Below are 21,725 nucleotides of genomic sequence, written 5' to 3' on the forward strand. Positions count from 1 at the left end.
TTCTTCTGCCCCCACCTTTGCTGCAAGCAACTAAGACACTGAGAAGAAGACAGAGGAGATTGGCCCAGGTTTAAGGAACAAACCTGTAGATTAAGGACTGTAATATCCAGTGGCATGAGAAAAACTGCTTAATCTAGATGTTGCCCAGTCTAATAGTGTTGAAAGTTTAGACTGCGTGCTTTTAGTTTATTTTAGTAACCACTCTGACTTTTTGCCTATCACTTAAAATCTGTCTTTGTAGTTAATAAAGCTATTTGTTTGTTCTACCTGAAGCAGTGCACTCGGTCTGAAGCATGTCAGACTCCCCTTGGGATAACAAGCCTGGTACATATAAACTTCTTTGTTAAATTGACAAAGTCATATAAGCTTGCAGCGTCCAGCAGGCATAACTGGACGCTGCAAGACAGAGGTTCCTAGGGTTGTGTCTGGGACCGGAGATATTGGCTAGTGTCATTCGGTTGTACAAGCCAAGGAGCTTACATGCCAGAGGCTGCACGTGAACAGCCCAGGAGTGGAGGTTCTCACAGCAGAGCAGGGTAAGGCTGGCTTCAAGAATTGGAGTGACCTAGCAGATCACTGGTCCAGATAACACGAGGGGAATGTCACACCTCCCATCAACACCATCTGCGCAGCCACGTATTCATCTGCAGGATGCATATGTGCTTGCCAGGCCCTTACCCAGGAAGGAGAGTGGTTTACATTTAGAGCACAGTTCCCCAAACAAATAGACCCAACATCTGGCTCAAAATTGTTGTGCAATCCACCCACTTTCAAGACCTCCAGTCCTAAGGAGGCAAATTTTTGTAACTGTAAACATAACAGAATCAGCTAAATACAAAATTTTTTAAAGCAAATTTTAATTAAAGAAAGTGCATTTTTAAACCCCTATTTAATGTGACTGTTTTGGTGATGTAAGATGCTATGCACAAACTTGAACTGGAGAAATCATTTTTAGGTAATTATTTCGTTTTTACTTTTGCTAAGACTCCTCAAAATAGAAAGGTGTAACAGAAATGTGAACTTTTGAACTTCAGCAACTAAAGCTAAATGGTACCAATTCAGAGACAGCCAATATCTGAGTTCCTGGATTGTGGAAGTCAGTTGCCGGATTTATGGGTGCTTTCAAGTTGGCTTCTCTGTTTTCTCAAAATCTGAAACAAGGGGAAATTACTAGAAGTCTCCTCTTCATATTCAGAAGACCAATTTCCAAAATACCTATTGAATGCTTCTGCTTCTACATGGACAGTACATTCATATTCCAGCCCGGAAGAGAGGAGTTCAACATGTGTAGATGTCAGCAAGGTAGGCTAAGCATTCCACTCAAGACGAATTGAAAGAATCAGCAAGTAAAAATTGCTGCTCCTTGGAGAAAACCTGCACTTCTGCACTCTTTGGGTTTAGTTAGTACTTTACTGTGGGAGATGGACCTTTTAAGTATGAGAGAAGAGTTACTGGTTAAAGGAACCTATGCCATCATGAAGCAATACAAAACAAGAATTCATTAGATAGCTATGAATTAAGTTGTTTGCAGTATTGTAGCCTTGTTGGTCCCAGGATATGAGGGACAAGGAAGGTAAGATAATACCTTTTTATTGGACAAACTTCCGGTGGAAGGTACAAGCTTTCAAGCAGCACTGAACTAGGTTGTACCTTCCACCCAACAGAAGATGGTCCAGTAAAAAACATAACTTAATTCATGAGACACAAGAAGTAAGATACTCTGTTTTGTCAACTTCTTGCAGGATCTCATGGTGATTTTTCAGGCATTTCCTCAGCAATAACAGTATTAATACTGAGGGAATTCTGTGCCAAAAAATTAAATACTCTGCACACACAATTTTAAAATTCTGCAAATTTTATTTGTCAAAATAACAATAATCACTATTTTCAATTATTTTGGTAATTTATTTCAAAATACTTGTTAGCAAATAATTGAAAATGGTGTGATTATATAATTTTGAAACTGAAATTTGCAGACTTTTATTTTTTAAAATTTTTAGTATAGAATTCCCTCAAGAGTACCAGGGTTCTGTGTGGTGCAATCTGGGCGTGGACAGCTCGGTGAAGGTGTTGGGTCGCCCTCAAAGTTATATAAGTATGGTAGAATTATAATTATGTAGTAGTAGAAATAAAGATAGACAAAAGAGTATATAGGTATTGTAAAAAGGTATGAACATCAGTTCCATGCTGTTGAATTTCACTCTGTAACAAATGCAAGGCCAAAGTGCTAATTATTTCAGGCCGGTACAGGACAAAGAGTGTGCTGGAAAGTGATAAGAACTTTGAGGAAACAATGCTGTTCTCTAAAACAACACCCTGGTGCTCTTGCCCCGCGGGGGGCCCCTTGTCATGCCTATGTAAATCTTGGTACGCAAAGAGGGGAAAAATAGATAGTGGGATAAAACTTGTTAAATGAATCAAGAGTCATAGATTGTGTTGTGAAGTAAAAGAATGAATGAGGAGCCTGAAGCAGGGAAATAATTGGATAGTAAATGGTGCCAGCCTAATCCTAAGAATTTCAACCTTGATATCGATAGTCTGAAGAATATGCAAAGTGGAGATAACCGGATGACCCTTGGAGGGCGAACCGTAATCCACCTAAAACGCATCAAGGAAGAACAAGATAACACCTAGCCGTCATCGATGTACCACCTGCTGATTGATAGTCATCTCAATTGTAAATTCAGCATGATGAAGCAACTTCCATAGACTTGTACTGAACCAGAGACCTATAAAAACTGGGTCCAGGGACTGTGTTCTTTGAGTCTGGTTCTATGACCGCCCTCCAGGAGCATCAGATGCGCATCTGATGACTCGGCTCCACTCTCGTGTCCAGGCCACCTGGCCAGTGACTTGGCAAGAGCAACATCTAGGCTGGTAACTATAACAACCTTTATGTAGAACCTGTGTGTGAATGGAGCTATACAGAAATTGCATGTAGGAATATTTTGTTGTATTTACAAGAAACGTGGCAATTTGCCTTGTCCCTCTTACAAAATCCTGTTGGTATCATTTTTATTAGTGTAACAGAGGCAGGGTGGTTTTGATTTAAATCACTAGTCAGGAAGACTATTTAATCATGGATTTCTACATAAAAGTGCATTCTTGTTGGTTGTTATAACCTTAATACATATTCTTCACAACTCAGATAGATGTAGGTTTCATTTTTAGAAGGTGTACACAATACATTTTTAACTGATTTATTTTGAAAACTCTTGAGATTAGTTTTACAGCTGTATCAGAAAATGAATGATTGGTTATTTCATTTACCAAAGGTAACTGAAGCAGATATTTATGAAGTCATTGGGAGGTGAACTATCACTAATTCAACAGGTTAATCATTAATATTTTGGAGGATTTTTCTTGCCATGCTGTATTAGGAGGAGAACATCACCAGACAGACATTTAAATTGTTTTATTTAAAACAACGTTATGTATTCTGGATTTTTTTCTTCAACAGCAAACATATTTTAACAAAACAAGCATATTAATTTTTGAATTTAATTAAACATTCACGTTTTTTAAAATCAGGTTTGTTTTTGTTAAAATGTTTTAAACTAAAATAGGTAAATGAAATATTAAAAAAAAATACAAAAAATAAATCAACTATGTCAGCAGGTCAACACGAGAAACTTAAAATATTGGCTTCTGTAGCTAACTCAGTCATCTTCATTTTCCTGTTTGTTCATAATCTGGAAAAGGAAAAACAAGCTTTCCTGCTTTTTCAGATCCCAAACGATTTCTCAATTTGGAATGCATTAGGCCAAAGGAAGAAAATATTCTTCCTATACTGGGAGAAGAAGCTACTGCTGTTAAAAGTGAGATTATCACTTCAACAGTCTCTGAATGCAAGTGCTTAAGTAACTTCCACCAGTTCACTGGGGTGACTTTCTTTAAAACAACATTAGCAAACATATATTTCTTGAATGGTTCTTACTCCCAAACTGGGTCTCTTTTACAGCCTGCTGCCATTATAGGTTTTCCCTTCTAGTGAGAGAATGGTAGATCTCAAATCAATGAAGGTTGCACTCAGAAAGACCTCAAGACTTCTAGAATATGCTGCTCAAACAGCTTCACTTCTGTTTCTACTGCCTGTCCCTCCCTTCTCACATTTATCTACAGACTTCTTCTCCTTGTCCAGATCTATTCCACCCCCAACAATCTTCTATTCATGGAACTTTTTGAAACTTTGCACTTTTAGAGAGAGGGCAGGGATTGACTCTGTGTACACAAATTTGCAGAGGGACAGTAGGGTTGAGGTCTATTACCTCTCTCTATATTTTTATTTTAAAATGTTTTTGCTGTTATTTTGGAGTCACAAATCCAGTCTGAGAACTGCAAACTAAGCATCTCTGATGGTATCTTCTAGACTGAGCACTGAGTGCCATTGGGTAGATGGAAAGATTAACCTAAATAATCTATACAGAAGCACCTGGAACCCAATAAGATTGGGTCCCTAATCCATGAACTATTAGAACTCATTTACAAAACTTTTCTTAAACATTACATGAATATATTGTCTCATAGCATAGAATTAGAATTTACAATCCCTGTTCCATGATACATTATAGCTTAAAGATATTGCATCTTAATTAAAACAATCTTTAGATTTCTTCAAAAAGCATTTTATCTAAAAAATCAGATTTTTAAAATATTTTTTTAAATTGATCTACCCTGAGAGGGAGGATCTAGGTGCACAGGGGCTCTGTGTGGGGGTCTGGATGCAGGGGGAATGGGACTCTGCAAGGGAGTCCAGGTGAAGGCAGTTAGGTCTGGCGGGAGGGGAAGTATAGTATGAGGGTGTAAGAGACAGTGAATGCGCACAGTATTAACTACTATGATTTGGATCCATGTGATTCATCTACTATTCTGTTGTTGCTGGCCTCCTCCATGCAGAGGTAAATACCCTCTCCTCCCTGAACATGACAAATCTTTACCTTACCTGGTTGCGGGGGCAGGAGGGGTCAGTCCCCTCCTTTCATGTACTATGTATAAATATACCTGCTACTGTATTTTCCACTCCACGCATCTGCCCAAATAAATTAGTCTCTAAGGTGCCACAAGGCCTCCTCGTTGTTTTTCCCAAAAATGTTTCTCTTCCTGATTTAGCCCAGGGCAGATCTCATCGCTGCCAGAGACGGAGTAGTCAGGCTGCGTGCGACGTTTGACCCAAGGAGGCTCAGCCATTGCGGACAGCGCGCTACCTCGCTCGCAGGCCAACTGGCCCAGCTCTGAGCGGTGTCCGTGGCGAGCTGTGTGGCGCACACAATGTTTGTAACGGGGCTTGTTCCCTGTTTTGCAGCAGCGACGTTCAGGCCTAGGCACGAGTTTCATTAGCAGCCGGCGGCTCCAGCCGCCGGCCGAGGCCCAGCACGCCCACAGCGCCGGGCTGGTCTAAACGCGCGGCCTTTGTCTTCCACGCCGCGGGGCTGAGCTCCAGCCACCTGCCCGGGGCGTGCGCCGCGCTCTGCCCAGCCCGGCCAAGGACACCCGGGGGGCAGTGACGTGGCTGTCTCGTGGCCACCTGCCAGGGCCAGGACGGCGGCGGCGCGGACGGTCAGGGGTCACGGTCACGCGGCGAGTGAGGGCTGCGCGCGGGGCTGGGGCTGGGGCTAGCCTATTCAAACGCGCCGGCCCCTCCCATCCCGCGCGGGGTGCGCGCGCTGGAGCCCCTCGTTGTGCGTTGCTTCATACGGAGGAGGCGTGTCCTACTACGGCCGCCGTACTACCGATGTGGTCCGTCACTGTCGCGCGGAGCGGTTCCACGTCAGCCAGAGCCGAGCAGCGGGCACAGCCGGGAGGGAGCCGGGGCTGGAGGGGGCCTGCCGCGGGCAGCAGGGGAGGCAGGTACAGCGCCTAGGGCGGCTGCGGAGTGTGGAGGGCGGGAACTCCTGCGCTGGGCCCGTGTCGCCCTGAGGGCCGCGGCCGGAGACTGGCCCCCGCCCCCATTCCGGAGCCAGCGGCCTCGCCCCGGTCTCGACGGGCACCAGCCTGCCCTGGGCCGCTCCTGCGGCCTCCCGGGCAGTCCGGGCTGGGCCGCGGCGGTGGGAGCGGTTCCCCTGGGCGGGCAGCCGGTCCGGGCCCTGCTCTTGGGGGTCCCCGGGGGTTGCGGTCGCCGTGCAGCCGACGAGTCAGCGGGTCGCGCGGCCCGGTGCCAGAGCGGGGAGTCGGGACCCCCGGGTTCTCTTCCCCGGTCCGCCACCGATTTGTTTCGTGGCCTGGGAGGCAGTCGCGGAGCCATCGGGCCGGGTCTGTGCAGTGCTCGGGAGGCTCCCGGGGAGGTGATACAGAGAGGTTTAAACTTCAGGCTGCCCCCATGCGATTGGCTTTGACCCTCTGGACTCCTAGTACAGTTAACTGGGGTTTCCCGCGGGTAGGGTGACCAGACAGCAAATGTGAAAAATTGGGACGGGGGGGGGGGGGGAATAGGAGACTAAAAAGAAAAAGACCCAAAAATCGGGACAGTCCCTATAAAATCGGGACATCTGGTCACCCTACTCGCGGGCGCTGAGGCTGCCTGCCCAAAACTCATTACAGGGTCGGGGTGTGAGGTTGCAGCTTTACTTTATGATTTCTTTTCACCTTTGCTAAAAATTCTCATTCTTTTTGGACTGAAACTTTCTGTGTCAAATAAAATTGTGGAAAGTTTCAACAAAGATCCATTCCGCTAATTGATTGTTTTCTTTCTGGGTTCTTAAACCTATGTTTTTTTTGTTATGGTTATTTAGCAGTATTGTTAAATCTATGGAGTCAATGTGAATACAAGGACAATGAAAAGTTATATTTATATATATTAAATCTTTATTTCTATTTACTATTTTTCTCATTTTGTAGACATATATTTGGATAGCTTTGTGCTGGAGCATTCCCACTGAAGTCAGTGGCAAATGCGTTTGCAGGTTTGCGGCCATGGCTATAACCATTCATCTCCCCCCCCCCCCCCCCCTTTAAAAATTAGGAAAAATGTGAAATAAAAACCACTGAACTTTAAAACTTTGAACTAATTATGTGGCTAATTCTCATCAAGGAATAGTCACTTGGAAAAATGAAAAGAGAACTTTTTGAACTGATGCTATAAGCAATTATAAATTTGTCTTGCATTCCTGATAGATGTTTTTATCCTGTATCTTCAGAGCAGTGACTTTTAAAATAAGTGAAGTTGCTGAAAAATACAGTTATACAGCTCTATAGTTCTAGGACTATGGTTTAGGGCAGGGGTTCCCAAAGTTGGTTCGCAGCTTGTTCAGGGTAAGCCCCTGGCGGGCCACGAGACGCTTTGTTAACCTGAGCGTCCGCAGGTACGGCCGCTCCCAGTGGCTGTGGTTCGCCATTCCCGGCCAATGGGAGCTGCAGGAAGCGGCACGGGCTGGGCCACTGCTTCCCGCAGCTCCCATTGGCCAGGAGCGGCGAACCGCGGCCACTGGGAGCGGCCGTACCTGCGGACGCTCTGGTTAACAAAGCGTCTCGTGGCCCGCCAGGGGCTTACCCTGAACAAGCTGCGAACCAAGTTTGGGAACCCCTGGTTTAGGGCAATGGTTCTCAACCAGGGGTGTGTGTATCCCTGGGGGGTATGCAGAGGTCTTCCAGGGTGGGTACATCAACTCATCTAGATATTTGCCTAGTTTTACAACAGGCTACATAAAAAGCCCTAGTGAAATCAGTACAAACTAAAATTTCATACAGACAATGACTTGTTCATACTGTTCTGTATATTATACACCAAAATATAAGTACAATATTTATATTCCAATAGGTTTATTTTATAATTACATGGTAAAAATGAAGAAGTAAGCAATTTTTTAGTAATAGTGCTCTGTCACTTGTATTTTTATGTCTGATTTTGTGAGCAAGTGGTTTTAAGTGAGGTGAAACTTGGGGTTACACAAGACAAATCAGACTCCTGAAAGAGGTACAGTAGTCTGGAAAGGTTGGGAGCCCCTAGTTTAGGGTATGTAGTGTAGAGTTGTAGTTAACAGATTTGTGCAAAAGAGAATTGCACAGCTCCATAGTATGCAGCTTTGTTCTCAGTTTAAAAATAAAAGAGTTAAATGCAAAAATCTGTGTTCATGAAATGTTAACACTGATAACCTAAAATGAATAAAATCAAGAACTGCAACAATTATGATTCTTACACTCCACTCTTAAGAATTTTCAGCACTTGTGAAATGTTTTATATTGGCAAAGTGTTTTATGTACACTGATCAACAATACCTGATTATACCTTCCATGATGAAGCCTCACATGATTCTCAAGACATTTACAGGCTTGTAACTAGTGTGAACAGAGTCATTGTAGAGACCATGTAGAAGTTATAAGCACTGCCTGCATATTTTGTGGAGCTTATGATGACCATGAGCACCATGTTTCAAATTTCTCAAAATGAGTAAGTTCCAGCAGGTGAACTCAGTGGGGTACAGGGTCACACAGACAGTTGGCATTAATGTAGTCCATTATTATATTTCTGATGCAGCTTTAACTTGTTAACAGACCTTCAGACTTAACGCATTATGGAACCTAGTGCTCCAAATAGGAACTACCAAAGAAGGCTCCCTTTCTCTTATTATTAAATGCTTACGTAACAGTGGGAGCTCTGACAGAGTTTAGCAAATTTGACACGCTGAAGTTCTGGAGGAATGCTCATATTAGTAGGGTTTGTTTTTTTTTAACGAGTAGTTGAATTTGATCAGTTTAAACAAGTTTTAAATCTGTATCTTTGTCCTTTTCTTTATATGTGATGGGAAAGACCTAGTCAACGGCCAAAAAGTCAGGCAAACCTTGCCATCACCCACACGCAGATATTCCTAAAGTTTATCCTAAAGGGTTTCAGCTTGTCACCAGGGTCAGAAAGGGATTCTTCTCTCTCTCTCTCTCTCTCTCTCCCCCCCCCCCCCCCCCACCCCCCCCCCCATGTATTATGGAAGAGGTTTGTTTTGGTTTTTTTAAATCTTGTGAAGCATCAGGAGGTGGCCATGGCTGGAGAGGGGACATTGGGGGTGGGGGTCGTCCAGGGTTCTGCATAACATCGAGCATTCTCTCAGGTGCTTGGCTGGCTGGTTCGGGCTCACGTGCTCAGGATCTAACTGATCACCAGATGTGGGAGCAGGAGGGAATTTCCCCCCAAGTCACATTGGCAGTGACATTGGGATTTTTGCCTTCCTCTGCAGCATATGGGTGCAGATCGCTTGCTAGGACTATCTGGGTATATCTCAACCGTTTCCCTGCCATTAGAACATAAGAATGGCCATACTGGGTCAGACCAGTGGTCCATCTAGCCCAGTATTCTGTCTTCTGACACTGGCCAATGCCAGGTGCTTCAGAGGGAATGAACAGAACAGGTAATCATCAAGTGATTCATCCCCTGTTGCCCATTCCCAGCTTCTGGCAAACAGAGGCTAGGGGCACTTCAGAGCATAGTTTTGTATCCCTCCTCATCTTGGCTAATAGTCATTGGTAGACCTATCCTCCATGAATTTATCTAGTTCTTTTTTGAACCCTGTTACAGTCTTGGCCTTCACAACATCCTCTGTCAAAGAGCTCCAAAGGTTGATTGTGCGTTGTGTGAAGAAATACTTTCCTTTTGTTTGTTTTAAACCTGCTGCCTATTAATTTAATTTGATGATCCCTAGTTCTTGTGTGATGATGAGGAGTGAATAACACCAAGTTGAAAAGTCCCAATCTTATTAATCTCTACTCATATGGAAGCTGTTCCACACCCCTAATCATTTTTGTTGCCCTTTTCTGTACGTTTTCCAATTCCAAGTTGTCTTTTTTTGAGATAGAGTGACGAGATCTGCATTCAGTATTCAAGATGAGGGTGTACCATGGATTTATATAGAGACAATATGATATTTTCTGTCTTATTATCTATCCCTTTCTTAATGGTTCCCAACATTCTGTTAGCTTTTTTTGACTGCCGCTGTACATTGAGTGGATGTTTTCAGAGAACTATCCACAATGACTCCAAGATCTCTTTCTTGTGTGGTAACAGCTAATTTAGACCCCCACCATTGTATATGTATAGTTGGGATTATGTTTTCCAGTGTGCATTACTTTTAGTTTATCAGCATTGAATTTTGTGTGCCATTTTGTTGCTCAGTCACCCAGTTTTGAGAGATCTCTTTGTGGTTAAATTCAAAGCAGACTATCCTTAGCAATTTTGTATCCTCTGCAAATTTTGCCACCTCCATTGTTTACCCCTTTTTCCAGATCATTTATGAATATGTCGAATAGTACTGATGCGAGGACAGATCCCTGGGGGACACCACTATTTATGTGTCTCTATTCTGAAAAATGACTATTTTTTCCTACCATTTGTTTCCTATCTTTAAACTGGTTACGGATCCATGAGAGGACCTTCCCTTTTATTTCATGACAGCTTACTTTGCTTCAGAGCCTTTGGTGAGGGACTTTGTCAAAGGCTTTCTGAAAATCTAAGTAAACTATATCCCCTGGATCACACTTGTCCACATGCTTGTTGACCCCCTCAAAGAATTCTAGTAGATTGATGAGGCATAATTTCCCTTTACAAAAATTATGTTGACTCTTCCCCAACAAATTGTGTTCATCTGTGTGTCTGATAATTCTGTTCTTCACTAATTTCAACCAATTTGCCTGGTACAGAAGTTAAACTTACCAGCCTGTAACTGCCAGGATCATCTCAGGAGCCTTTTTTAAAAAATGGCATCACATTAGCTATCCTCCAGTCATCTGGTACAGAAGATGATTTGAATGATAAGTTACATATCACAGTTAGTAGTTCTGCAATTTCGAGTTCCTTCAGAACTCTTGGGTGAATACCATCTGGTCCTGGTGACTTATTCTGTTTAATTTACCAATTTGTTCCAAAACCACCTCTAATGACACCTCAATCTGGGACAGTTCCTCAGATTTGTCATCTAAAAAGAATGGCTCGGGTTTGGGAATCTCCCTCACCTACTCAGTCGTGAAGACCTACGCAAAAAATTCATTAAGTTTCTTGCAGTGGCCTTATTTTCCTTGAGTGCTCCTCGGTCCCTCCTGTTTTCTGACTGTGGCACATAATATAGTCTAGTCACCTATGGGCTGTAATACTTCGATCTCATTTCAGTTGCTGGATTAGTGTGCGGGGTGCTTGTTAGTATTGGTGGCCTGTGCTACAGGAAGTCAGACTAAATGATCCTTCTGCCCTTCAACTCTGACTCGTTGGCACCTGTTTTCACATATTTATAACTTCCTGATATATTATGCTTTGGGGCTCAAATGATCAAGTTTACTACTCTGTTAGTGGCTAAAAATCTCATACTGTATAGCATGCTTAATGAATATTAAAATAGACAGTCACAAAACTCCATAGTAAAGGGTATATTTCAATTTCCATTTTGAGACCAATTCTGAACTACTTGCATACAACTTCCAGAAAAAAAAAAGCTACTTTTCTGCATAAATTTATCATGGGTAATCTCTACCCAGAGAATTCTTAAGTTTGAAATTAATTGAACAGATGGTTACAAAATATTGGAAAAGTGACAGTTTTCATTTTAAAAAAATCTCTTAATTAAAACATTACTATGTAAAGCTTAAACTTGTTTTATGTATGAGTTCTTAATAAGAACAAGTGAAAAGGACTTTTCTTACACCAAAAATGCTCAGTTATTACAGGGTGATCTCCAATACGTGTTCTGATTTTTGTGAAAGGCCTAACAAACATTACAAGTTTCACTCTCCTAACTTAAGGTTATAGCTTCACAGGATAGTTAGCTTCTCTCAAGTTAGCTTAGCCCAAGTGAGAGCTTCATATTGCAAAGCAATTCATATTTGGAGGCTGTTCCAGAACTTCATCCCTCTGATGGTTAGAAACCTTCTAATTTCCAGCCTGGATTTGTTCATGGCCAGTTTATATGAATATTCTTGTGCCAATATTTTTCCTTTAGCTTAAATAGCTTTTTACTCTCCCTGGTATTTACCTGTCTAATGTATTTATAGAGAGCACTCATATACCTTTCAGCCGCCTTTTTGCTGGAGTAAACAAGCCAGGCTCTTCCAGTCTGTAAGACAGGCTCTTCTTTCCATTGATCACAGAAGTGTGGGACTGGAAGATACCTCAACAGATCATTTAGTCCAGTCCACTGCACTCATTGCAAGAGTACATAATAACTAGACCATTCCTGACGGGTGTTTGTTTAACCTGTTCTTAAAAACCTCCAATGACGGAGATTCCATAACTGCCCTCAGCAGTTTGTTCCAGTTTACATTAAATTAACTTGTTTCAGTAGTTCTTCTTTACACTTGTTTTAGTTTAAATGAATCTTTAAAGGGTTAAAGGAAATTGTTTTGTAATCTTAGTTATAGTATTTGTTACTATTGTATTTACTATTATACTTTGCTCTTACAGCACTCTTCATTCATAGATCTGAAAGTGTTTTGCATCTTTATACTCAATCCACTAGACCCTAACTGTCCCTATAAAACTTGTTCATTAATATCTAAGTAGTTCACATGTTCATTAGAATTTTGCATATTACTTTTTCTTTGGGGATTTTGCATACTTATTTTAACATTTTAATACACTATTAGTAAGAACATTTATAAAGTGAAAGGAGATCTAACTCTTTGGGGAAAGGTTTTGAATAATGTAGTTTAGAAGTCCTTTAAATCCAAATTTTTAGAGAAATTGAATATTTAATATTTTTGTGGAAATTGCAGTAGCATACTTTTGTGCTGTTTGTTATGCAGTTATTAGCAAGTTCCATTAATTTCATTTTGTTTTTTCTAGAGTGCCTGATATTTGTCGGAAGTAGTTCTTCTATTAAGAAAGTATTTGTGACCAAGAACAATGACAGCCGCAGAGAATGTATGTTATACGTTGATTAATGTTCCAATGGATTCAGAACCACCATCTGAAATCAGCTTAAAAAATGACCTAGGCAAGTAATGTACTTTATGGCTAACAGGCTATTCAGTTTTACTTGAATTAACACTTGTTTTTCTTTCTCATTATATGATAACCTTTAATGTAATACTTACTGTAAAATATAAAACCAATCTCTCTTAAACGAATTGCTTTTATAGTTATTTTTAAAAGTACATAACTGTAATATTATGTTTAAATAAACTTAATTTGGTAATTGAAAAATTTAACCTTTATCCGTAACATTACTATTCTAAGTCCAGTAAAAAGGTAGTCAGGATACAGACCTGTACTTAAGCATGGGAGTTCAGTGGGACTACTCACTTACTTAAATACTTCGCTGAATTGAGGCCCTAGTTGGTGAATATAGGATCTAAAGCACCTATCAGAATATGCCTTAAAATTTCAAAGCAAGAAATCTTGGGACAAAGTTATCATTCTGTTTTATGACTTGAATACTTCGCAAGTATCCTAAGACCTGTTTGAGGATGGGAAATAGAGAGAGGTTACTTCATGGTAAAGCCTTCGTTTTGGCCACTCAAATAAAAATTCAATCCACTAAGTAAACTGTCTCCTATGCATAAAAAGGTAAAACGTAATACCTTTCTGTATTTCATGTATGTAGAAAGATAGTACTTCCTATTGAGGTCAGTGAGAGTCAAAGTAGTCCTACAATGCAGATGTCAAGGAGAGTTCCTGTTTGCAAGTTCTGTTCTACCACATAACATGTTGGAATACTTCAACCAGTCTGAAAGCAGAGAAAGGAAAGAGTAGAATACCTCCAAAAACCACTTGAAATAATTAACATTTCCAAAGCTAGTAGTACTCTAGCAACTATTTCCTCCCCATAATTCAAGAGTACCTACATTAGTATGTGTTGGGTCGGAAGTCTGTCCATTACAAAATAAATGTCTGATGGCCCTAGCAATCTCTGCTAATTAAATACTGATGTATACAGCAGTCTGTGAATTTAGGTTTGCTGGATTAATGTTAGATTTTGAAACTTGAGGGAAAATTTCCTCTGTTTACAGTGTTTTGGTAGTAACTGTCCACTAATGACCTGTCATTTATATAGATCCAATCTTGATTGTATCTGAGCAAGTCTCTCTTTTTGTGTCTGTTAACTCTCTCTCTCTTTTCCTATATATGTAGTACATGTTTGTGCTCAGGTAGATTTAATAAGGAATGCACTGACCGACTGGAGTTTTTAAGTTTTTGCTGCTTTGTAGTTCAGTACATATTGCCAACACTAGTGCATTCTTACTAACTCAGAGGTTACTCCTGAGGGCATTCTGCCCCCCAGAATTAAAAATTATGCACACAATAGTTTAAAATTCTGCAAATTTTATTTGCTAAATAAATGTGGATGCTCCAGCATGATGTTGTGGAACACAGGCTACTGGCTGCACAGAGGTGGGAAATCACTGTGCAGCTTCCCCATCCCTGGGACATGGACTCAGCGATGAGGCTGCACCCAACCCTGACACAGCGCAAGGACTGGGCTTGCCCTAGAAACACCCCTTGGCTCTGCCTCTCTGTGCCAGGCACACTACGTGAGGGCAGGCAGGCTCAGCAAGGCAGGATCCAAGGGTGGAGGAGCTTAATGTTGGGGGGAATCCAGGTGTGGGTTGAGAGGGTTCTATGTGGGGCAGTCTGGGTGTGGGTGGCTCAGTGGGGGATCTCATGCACAGGGGTTTGTTTAGGGGTTCTGGGTGCAACAGTAATGGGACTCTGCAGGAGGGGTCCAGGTGAAGGTGGTTGGGGCTTGGGGTGGGGAGGTCTGGGCGTAGCGGGGGAGTCTTGGTGTGGGAGGCTCAGTGGGAGGTCCAGATGCTGGGGGGAGTAGGGCTCAGTGGGATGGGGATCCAGGTGCAACTCTTTGGGGCTCAGTGGGGTGGGGATCTGGGTGCAGGTGGCTCGTCAGAGTGGTCTAGGTGCAGGGGGAGTGAGACTCATCGGGGGGTTCTGATTGCGGGGTGTGTGGCTTGGCAGGAGGGTCTGGGTATGAGGGGGTATGGATGCACGGGGGATGGAGCAGCTGCTCCCTGTGGAGGGATCCCTCCCCATGCAGCTGAGGAGTGATAGGCGCAGGAAGCGGGGGGAGGGGCAGTTTGCAGAGCTTCCGGCAGCTGGGGGAGAAATCTGAGGGTGGGTCTGACCCAGCCCCAGATGTCGTGCAGGGGAAGAGGAAGTCCCATCTTCCCCTGCCCAGCCGGGACTAGCAGCTGAGCCTGGTGCAGGGTAGAAGCCACCAGCCTAGTCTTTCCCAGTCCCGCCCCTCTGCCCCACAGTGATTTAAGTCTCTGCTGGCTGCCCTCAGCACCCAAAACATACTGCTGGGGAGGATTGCATGACCACGCTTGTGGCTTCCCTTTGCTTCCCCATCAAAGTCATTTTTTTGTGAGGAAGCAAAGAAGTCTGCAGGGGACATAAATTCTGTGCATACGCAGTGGTGCAGAATTCCCCCAGAAGTAATTGGTGCCTATGCAAGAATGACTGCAACACGATAATGCTTTGTGATTTCCTGGTGTGAATATGGTCTGTCAGTAATGAAATTCCCTTCATTAGAGCTGTGTAGTGGAATTAACTGAGCTGCATTGGATGCTAAATTACAGCTGTATTTATTAAACCTCCCATGCTCGTTTTTTATTCTCTTAAATTTAGGAGTATGAATTCATTAGCGTACTCTTTAGCACAGTCTGGTCCTGGTCTTTGACTAGGTCTCCTAGATGCTATGGTAATACAAAAAAAAATAATAATGTGGTGGTGTTCTGAGGGGCAAGGTTTATATTTGCTGGAGATCAATATTTCTGTTAGATTGTTTTAACAAGCCTTGATTATTTAAGTAATTCTGGGAGCGCCTGTTACTTTGTCACTTTCTGTAATTGCTGTGCTTTTGAACTCCTCCTTCCCTCTACCAGAAAAAGGAGATGTAAAGTCTAAGACAGAGGCCTTGAAGAAAGTAATTATCATGATCCTGAACGGTGAAAAACTACCTGGACTTCTGATGACTATTATTCGTTTTGTACTGCCTCTTCAAGATCATACCATCAAAAAACTGCTGTTAGTCTTTTGGGAGATAGTTCCGAAGACCACTCCGGATGGCAAACTGTTGCAAGAAATGATCCTTGTATGTGATGCCTATAGAAAGGTAAACATGTTTATTTATTCTGTGTTTTTATGCCCTATCACCCTTGTATCTGATCAATCTCTACATAAAGCATATCCAGGTAATATAATATTTTGATCCAAATGAGTAGATGCACTGCATTCTTTTCCTCAGTGACCTAACCACTCTAACTTCATGGGTCAGAGTTGAGGAATTGCTCGCCGGAAGATCTGTTGCCAAGAAAATACAAACACTTTCAGTTATGCCTAAACAAAGATGTGCACTGTCTGCTTTCCAGCAGGAGTGGAGCTGAGTGCTGAGGACCAACCCTGTTACCTTTTCCTGTGATATCTTCTCTGGGGATTAACAGTGTTGATGCAGTTGTTATGAGGGAGTATAAAAGGGAGAAGTTATCTTTGAAATAACTCTATCCTATGCTATTTAGGACTTCACAGATGGTAACCAGCACCTTCAGTTATACCTGGACATGAAATTGCAGCACACATGTCCATGTGTAATACGTAATTATCAATTTGTCTTACCTTCTAAAAGATGGCATATGTGTCTGGTCTAGCTGGAGCATTCAGGTAGCCCTGGATAGAGTTAGTTGTATTTGTGTAGTTAAGTGCTAAAGGCATGGATTATTGTGGCATGCTCTGCATCTGAGACAAAAGGTTGTAATTTCTTGGCCAGTTGCAGATAAAAGTTGATGTTTCTGGCCATTGCTGATATCTTTTGTCTTATGTAGTGTTGTAGTAGCCATGCTGGTCTCAGGGTTTTAGAGAGACAAGGTGGGTGAGGTAATATCTTTTATTGGACCAGCTTCTGTTGGTGAGAGAGACAAGTTTTCGAGCTTACAGAGACCTGAAGAACTTTATGTAAGCTCGAAAGCTTCACTCTCTCACCAACAGAAGTTGGTCCAATGAAAGATGTTACCTCACTCACCTTGTGTCTCTGATATCCTTTGTATTAATCAGATCTAGCCTGTGAGCTAGTTTTTGTCCACTCACTGGAAGTTCCAGGAAATAGCTCTGTTGAGATAATTGAAAAAGAGGCATACATCTGATCATCATAGTGGTTTTAATGTTTCCCTCTGTGGCTTGACAAACACTGAACAAAAGAGTCCTCAATTTTGCACCCTGTGGGATTCCATTGGTGAGAAACAATGAGAAAATACTGATTAGTGTGAGAGACAGTGGTTTCAGCACATTAGTTGCCCAATGTCAAATGTCAAAACATTTTTATAGACATTGCAAAAAAGTTTTAAGAAGGGATTAGAAAGAAGGCAAGGCATTATGGGGGACTCCTCCCATACAAAGTGGGAGTATGAGAGAAAGCATGAAAGTACTTGTTCAGAAATGTAATGAGTGGACAGTGAAGGCTGGCATCATCGGCAGAGCAGAAGTGGGATGCCATCTCAAGATCTAATAGAATCATCCTGTATTTCTGACCTTTATCCATCTTTTTGAGGAGACTGACTGCTGACATCACTAGATTCTGTGGCATGTCCAGGTTTGAGAACCAACTGAATATGGTCCAAAAAGGAGGATATTGGATGCTGCTAGATTTTGGCATTCTGTCACCTATCCTTCAGAAAGAGTTTAGAAATTGGCAAGTTTGTTTGAGCGGGGACCAGATCCTCCTGTGTTTAAGGGTGGTCACAACTTGCCTTCCCTCAAGGAGGCATTAATTATAGGTATCAATAAAGAGCACAAACATTTTACACTTGGAGGGTCATAACTTCAGCTTGCTGAATGAGCATTTCTCTTCCAGTGCATTTGAAATTTACTGTTCTGAAACTGTTGGAAGAGACTGTACATTCATTCTTTTTTGCACTGATGTTACTGCTTTGGTGCCACTGAGACTGTCCTGAATCTGATTAACATTATCCTTGAAAAATGGTGAGAGAACTTCACTATCAGAAACATTTGACTTTGAGATCTAGTTGACAGTCTGGAGTAATACAATGGCATTGCTAGACCACACTCTTTCCAATGAAATCTTCAAATTATGAAAATATGGATAGTCAGTTACTTTTCCTAGGCTTTTTTTTAATTGCTATTTTCAACTCAGAATAATGTAGTAATGTAGTGAATCATTCAGCATGGTTGCCACTGGGTCTGAAACACTTTAGGAATTTGCTTGTTTTTGTTGATAAGGAAAAATAACTATATTGGAACCCTACAAGTAGTAGTAAAAGCTTAAAAACTTGAGCCCAAGTAGTGTAGCAATGCCACCAAGGCGTCTGGCTGTTTACCATTTATAACAAGTAGTACCAAACCTGCCTTCAGCTGTCTTTATGTTTTGGTTACGGACATTCAAATTTCCCTTATTCCACTTTCTCCACTGAAGAGAGAAAGATCTGTTATCCCATATGTGGCAATGGTTCTAAATCTATATATAGGGAGTAAAATAAAGTCATCTCTCCTGTATCTCAATAGCTGCTAGTTTAATTACAAAGTTGAGAGTTTTTTATCAGTCATTTTAGCTCTTGTTCAGAGGGCAAATGGTTACCAGCAGGGGAAATTGTAAAATGGTAAAACTTGGTATTTCAGCAAACACAAATACTTTACTTTTCTTGTTTTAGGATCTTCAGCACCCCAATGAATTTATCCGGGGTTCTACTCTTCGTTTTCTTTGCAAGCTGAAAGAAGCAGAATTACTGGAACCTTTGATGCCAGCTATTCGTGCATGTTTAGAACATCGTCACAGCTATGTGCGCAGAAATGCAGTCCTGGCAATCTACACAATTTACAGGTAAAAACTGTGAATTATTTAAACCTTTGGACCCAAGAGGCTCTGGCTAATGTCAGTGGATTTCACCTGGAAAGTCCTGATAGAAAAGGAGGCTAATGTGATATTCATTGGAATTTTATTTTTGATCCTGCTTAATTCAGTAGGCTTAGAATATATAGTACCTTTTACCACTACAGCTTTGTCAAATATAACTAAGGCCCTGATCCTGCAAGCCACTTTGAGTGGGCAAACCTCTGCACCTGCCCAGAGCTCCACTGAAATCCGCTTAGTTTAGGTTGTTGGGAATGAAGATTGTACAGCTGCTGTGAATACATAGAAAGTGGGACAACTTTCAGCTAATTTTATTTTTATTTTTTTTAAATTAAGTAGTACAACGTTATGATTTAGTTATATATGCAATAGCATATATATTGTTATATATGCAGTAGCAGTAATGTGAAAGTTGTTCTCAAATGAAAACTGTATTTGTGTGATTGAATAATACAAATAAACTAAAATTAAACCAAAACCATTGAGGGAGGGCGGTCTTAGTTACCAGAGTAACAAGCAATAATTCAATAAATATGAATGAATGGATGTAAGGAATATACACACTTTTTAACATAAGTGCACAAAGGATTTTGAACAAAAAAATAAAGATCCTTCACATTTTAAACATTTATGTAGAACACATGCAGTTAAGTATTTAGCTATATCACTCTGTTTACCTTTCTTACATTTTTCCCCCAAAATGTTTTTTTAAAAGAAACTTTGAACATCTTATACCTGATGCTCCTGAATTGATCCATGATTTCCTGGTGAATGAGAAAGATGCAAGCTGCAAAAGAAATGCATTTATGATGCTAATTCATGCAGATCAGGTAAAATTGGTTGTCCTAATTCTCTCATAGTTCTGATATTTCCCTTAAAATTATTTTTGAACATCTAGTTAATGACTGACTAACCTGTTGTTTGATTTGTTAATGGTGTAAATTTTCAATTTTCACTTTTGCATAAAATAGGTGCAATTTAGTTAACTATGAAAATTATAAACTAGAACTGAAATATTTTTAAAGGTTTCATTGGTAATAAAAAATACATGGTACAGAAATTTGAGGTAGGAAAGCTCTCAGGTCATGCAAAAGAATACATTTTTGAGAGGTACTGTATGCTTCGTTTCCCTGGTTATACCTTGGCTGTTTAACTTGGGGCAGAGGTAGCTGAATGTTCTATTTTGACTGAAGATAGGTTCCTGTATATCATTTACTGGTTGCTTATTCAGAATATGAATTTACACTGGCTTCCAACATTATTTTTGCAGAAACAGCTTAATAAGTAAAGCATTAAAGTTTCCCTGGCTTCTGCAGTTCTGTCCATCTCTGTCTTGCCGGGGATTTTCAGGGTTTTTTAGAGTGTGAAATCTCTAAACGTAGAGCTAATGGAGATATTTGTAAACAATTTGGTATGGCAGATGTTTTAATACAACAAATATGCCTCTCTGCCTCCCTTATTTAAAGACCGTTCATAGATTTGGGAAGTATTTGGAAATGTTGAAGAAGAAGAATAAGGTAAGTGAGGCCTTAACACCTCTCTGTTTTCAAACGGTGCAGTCCCCTTATGTGGAAGGGAGATACACTGGCACTGAGAGGCATAATCATTTTTAGCCATATGAAGATTTGCCACATTACCTACCATTTTGTAACTTATATTAGCTATTTATTTCTCAAATGACATTTCCAATCTTGGCTCAGAAGCCTTTTGCCTCATTTGCTCAAAAATTGAAATATTTGTTATGCAACAATAATGTTTTGGTTATAAGGGGTTTTGACCTATTTGCTTGGTTGGTGGCAAATAATTGTGTGAAGATAATGCTCTTTAGGGCCTAAATGAATTCATTATTTTGTAATTTTATTTTTGTATATTGTTTTATGGGCTGTTCTAAAAGTGTAAGTTGAATGTAGCAGAAGGAATAATCTGTGCTTTTTATTTTTATATTGTGATCATTTTGTTAAGTTTTAATACAGATTCTAGTCTTTTAAGTAATCTGAATGGTTTGTTTTTATTTTATTTCCATAGGATCGAGCTTTGGATTATTTGAGTACCTGCATTGACCAAGTCCAGACATTTGGTGACATTCTTCAGCTGGTTATTGTTGAACTAATTTACAAGGTATGGGGAAATGACTGCAGTCATTTAAACAAATGTGTGTTTTCACTCTATTTTGAAAAAATACAGTTCAGAAAGGTTGGCTGGATAGTGAGATGTTTCATAACTAGAAATCTAGTCTTAAATGAGCAGCTAGTCCATTTGGGAATGATGACTCATTGTTTAGCTGAACTGGATATAATTTCTCTTAAAAGCAGTCGACTGGTCAAGCTTAGAAGGTGCAAGCTAATGCAATGAAATTTGCAGACACCTGATTTGCTTTAACCTGGACTGGGAATAAGTATGTTTTCTGTGTTTTTCCTCTTTTATTTATGGAGTACCCCATACGACTAGCTAGTGCAGGACATTCTTTACAAGTTGAGATTTTAAGAGGTGTATAATACTCTCTTACTTCATATTGCCTGGTTCCAATCAACCTAGACTGAGGGGCTCTTATCCTCAAACAAGGTCATTCCTGCTTTTCACTGCCTCCTGCAGTGAGGCAATTAAGGAGATAAACTAGAGTTCTTGTATTTTTAAAATAGCTTTTTATTTTTCTTCAGTATGCTTTCCATCTATTGTTTTCTCATCTAGGTCTGCCACGCTAATCCATCAGAAAGAGCTCGATTTATACGCTGTATTTACAACTTATTGCAATCATCTAGTCCTGCAGTAAAATATGAAGCAGCAGGAACACTAGTTACACTCTCCAGTGCACCAACAGCAATCAAGGTATTGCAGTGATTTATGATGTTTAAGAATGCTTTAATAACTTCTCTACATTACACTGGGTTAGCATACATTACAGTTTAACATGCGAAATGTCTGAAAGATTGACGTTCTTTGTTG

General features: G+C 40.9%; 1 protein-coding gene across 13 annotated transcripts in view; it reads left to right on the forward strand.

Moving 5' to 3' along the window:
• The first annotated feature begins 4,316 nt into the window (after window positions 1-4,316).
• Window positions 4,317-21,725, forward strand: part of COPB1 (COPI coat complex subunit beta 1) — a 58,146-nt gene continuing 40,737 nt past the window's right edge. For 5 of the 13 annotated variants that reach the window (XM_043549793.1, XM_043549783.1, XM_043549787.1 and 2 more), the window contains exons 1-7: window positions 5,560-5,847; window positions 12,752-12,902; window positions 15,808-16,037; window positions 18,583-18,752; window positions 19,498-19,612; window positions 20,808-20,900; window positions 21,471-21,608. In XM_043549793.1, coding sequence (XP_043405728.1) covers window positions 12,812-12,902; window positions 15,808-16,037; window positions 18,583-18,752; window positions 19,498-19,612; window positions 20,808-20,900; window positions 21,471-21,608 — 837 coding nt within the window. In that variant the 5' untranslated portion in view covers window positions 5,560-5,847; window positions 12,752-12,811. Of the gene's footprint in view, window positions 5,848-8,068; window positions 8,384-12,751; window positions 12,903-15,807; window positions 16,038-18,582; window positions 18,753-19,497; window positions 19,613-20,807; window positions 20,901-21,470; window positions 21,609-21,725 lie in introns of those variants that run through there. The other 8 variants (XM_037899749.2, XM_037899753.2, XM_043549791.1 and 5 more) reach the window with 7 other exon arrangements.

Source organism: Chelonia mydas, chromosome 6 (genome assembly GCF_015237465.2).
Source record: "Chelonia mydas isolate rCheMyd1 chromosome 6, rCheMyd1.pri.v2, whole genome shotgun sequence".
NCBI lineage: Eukaryota > Metazoa > Chordata > Testudines > Cheloniidae > Chelonia > Chelonia mydas.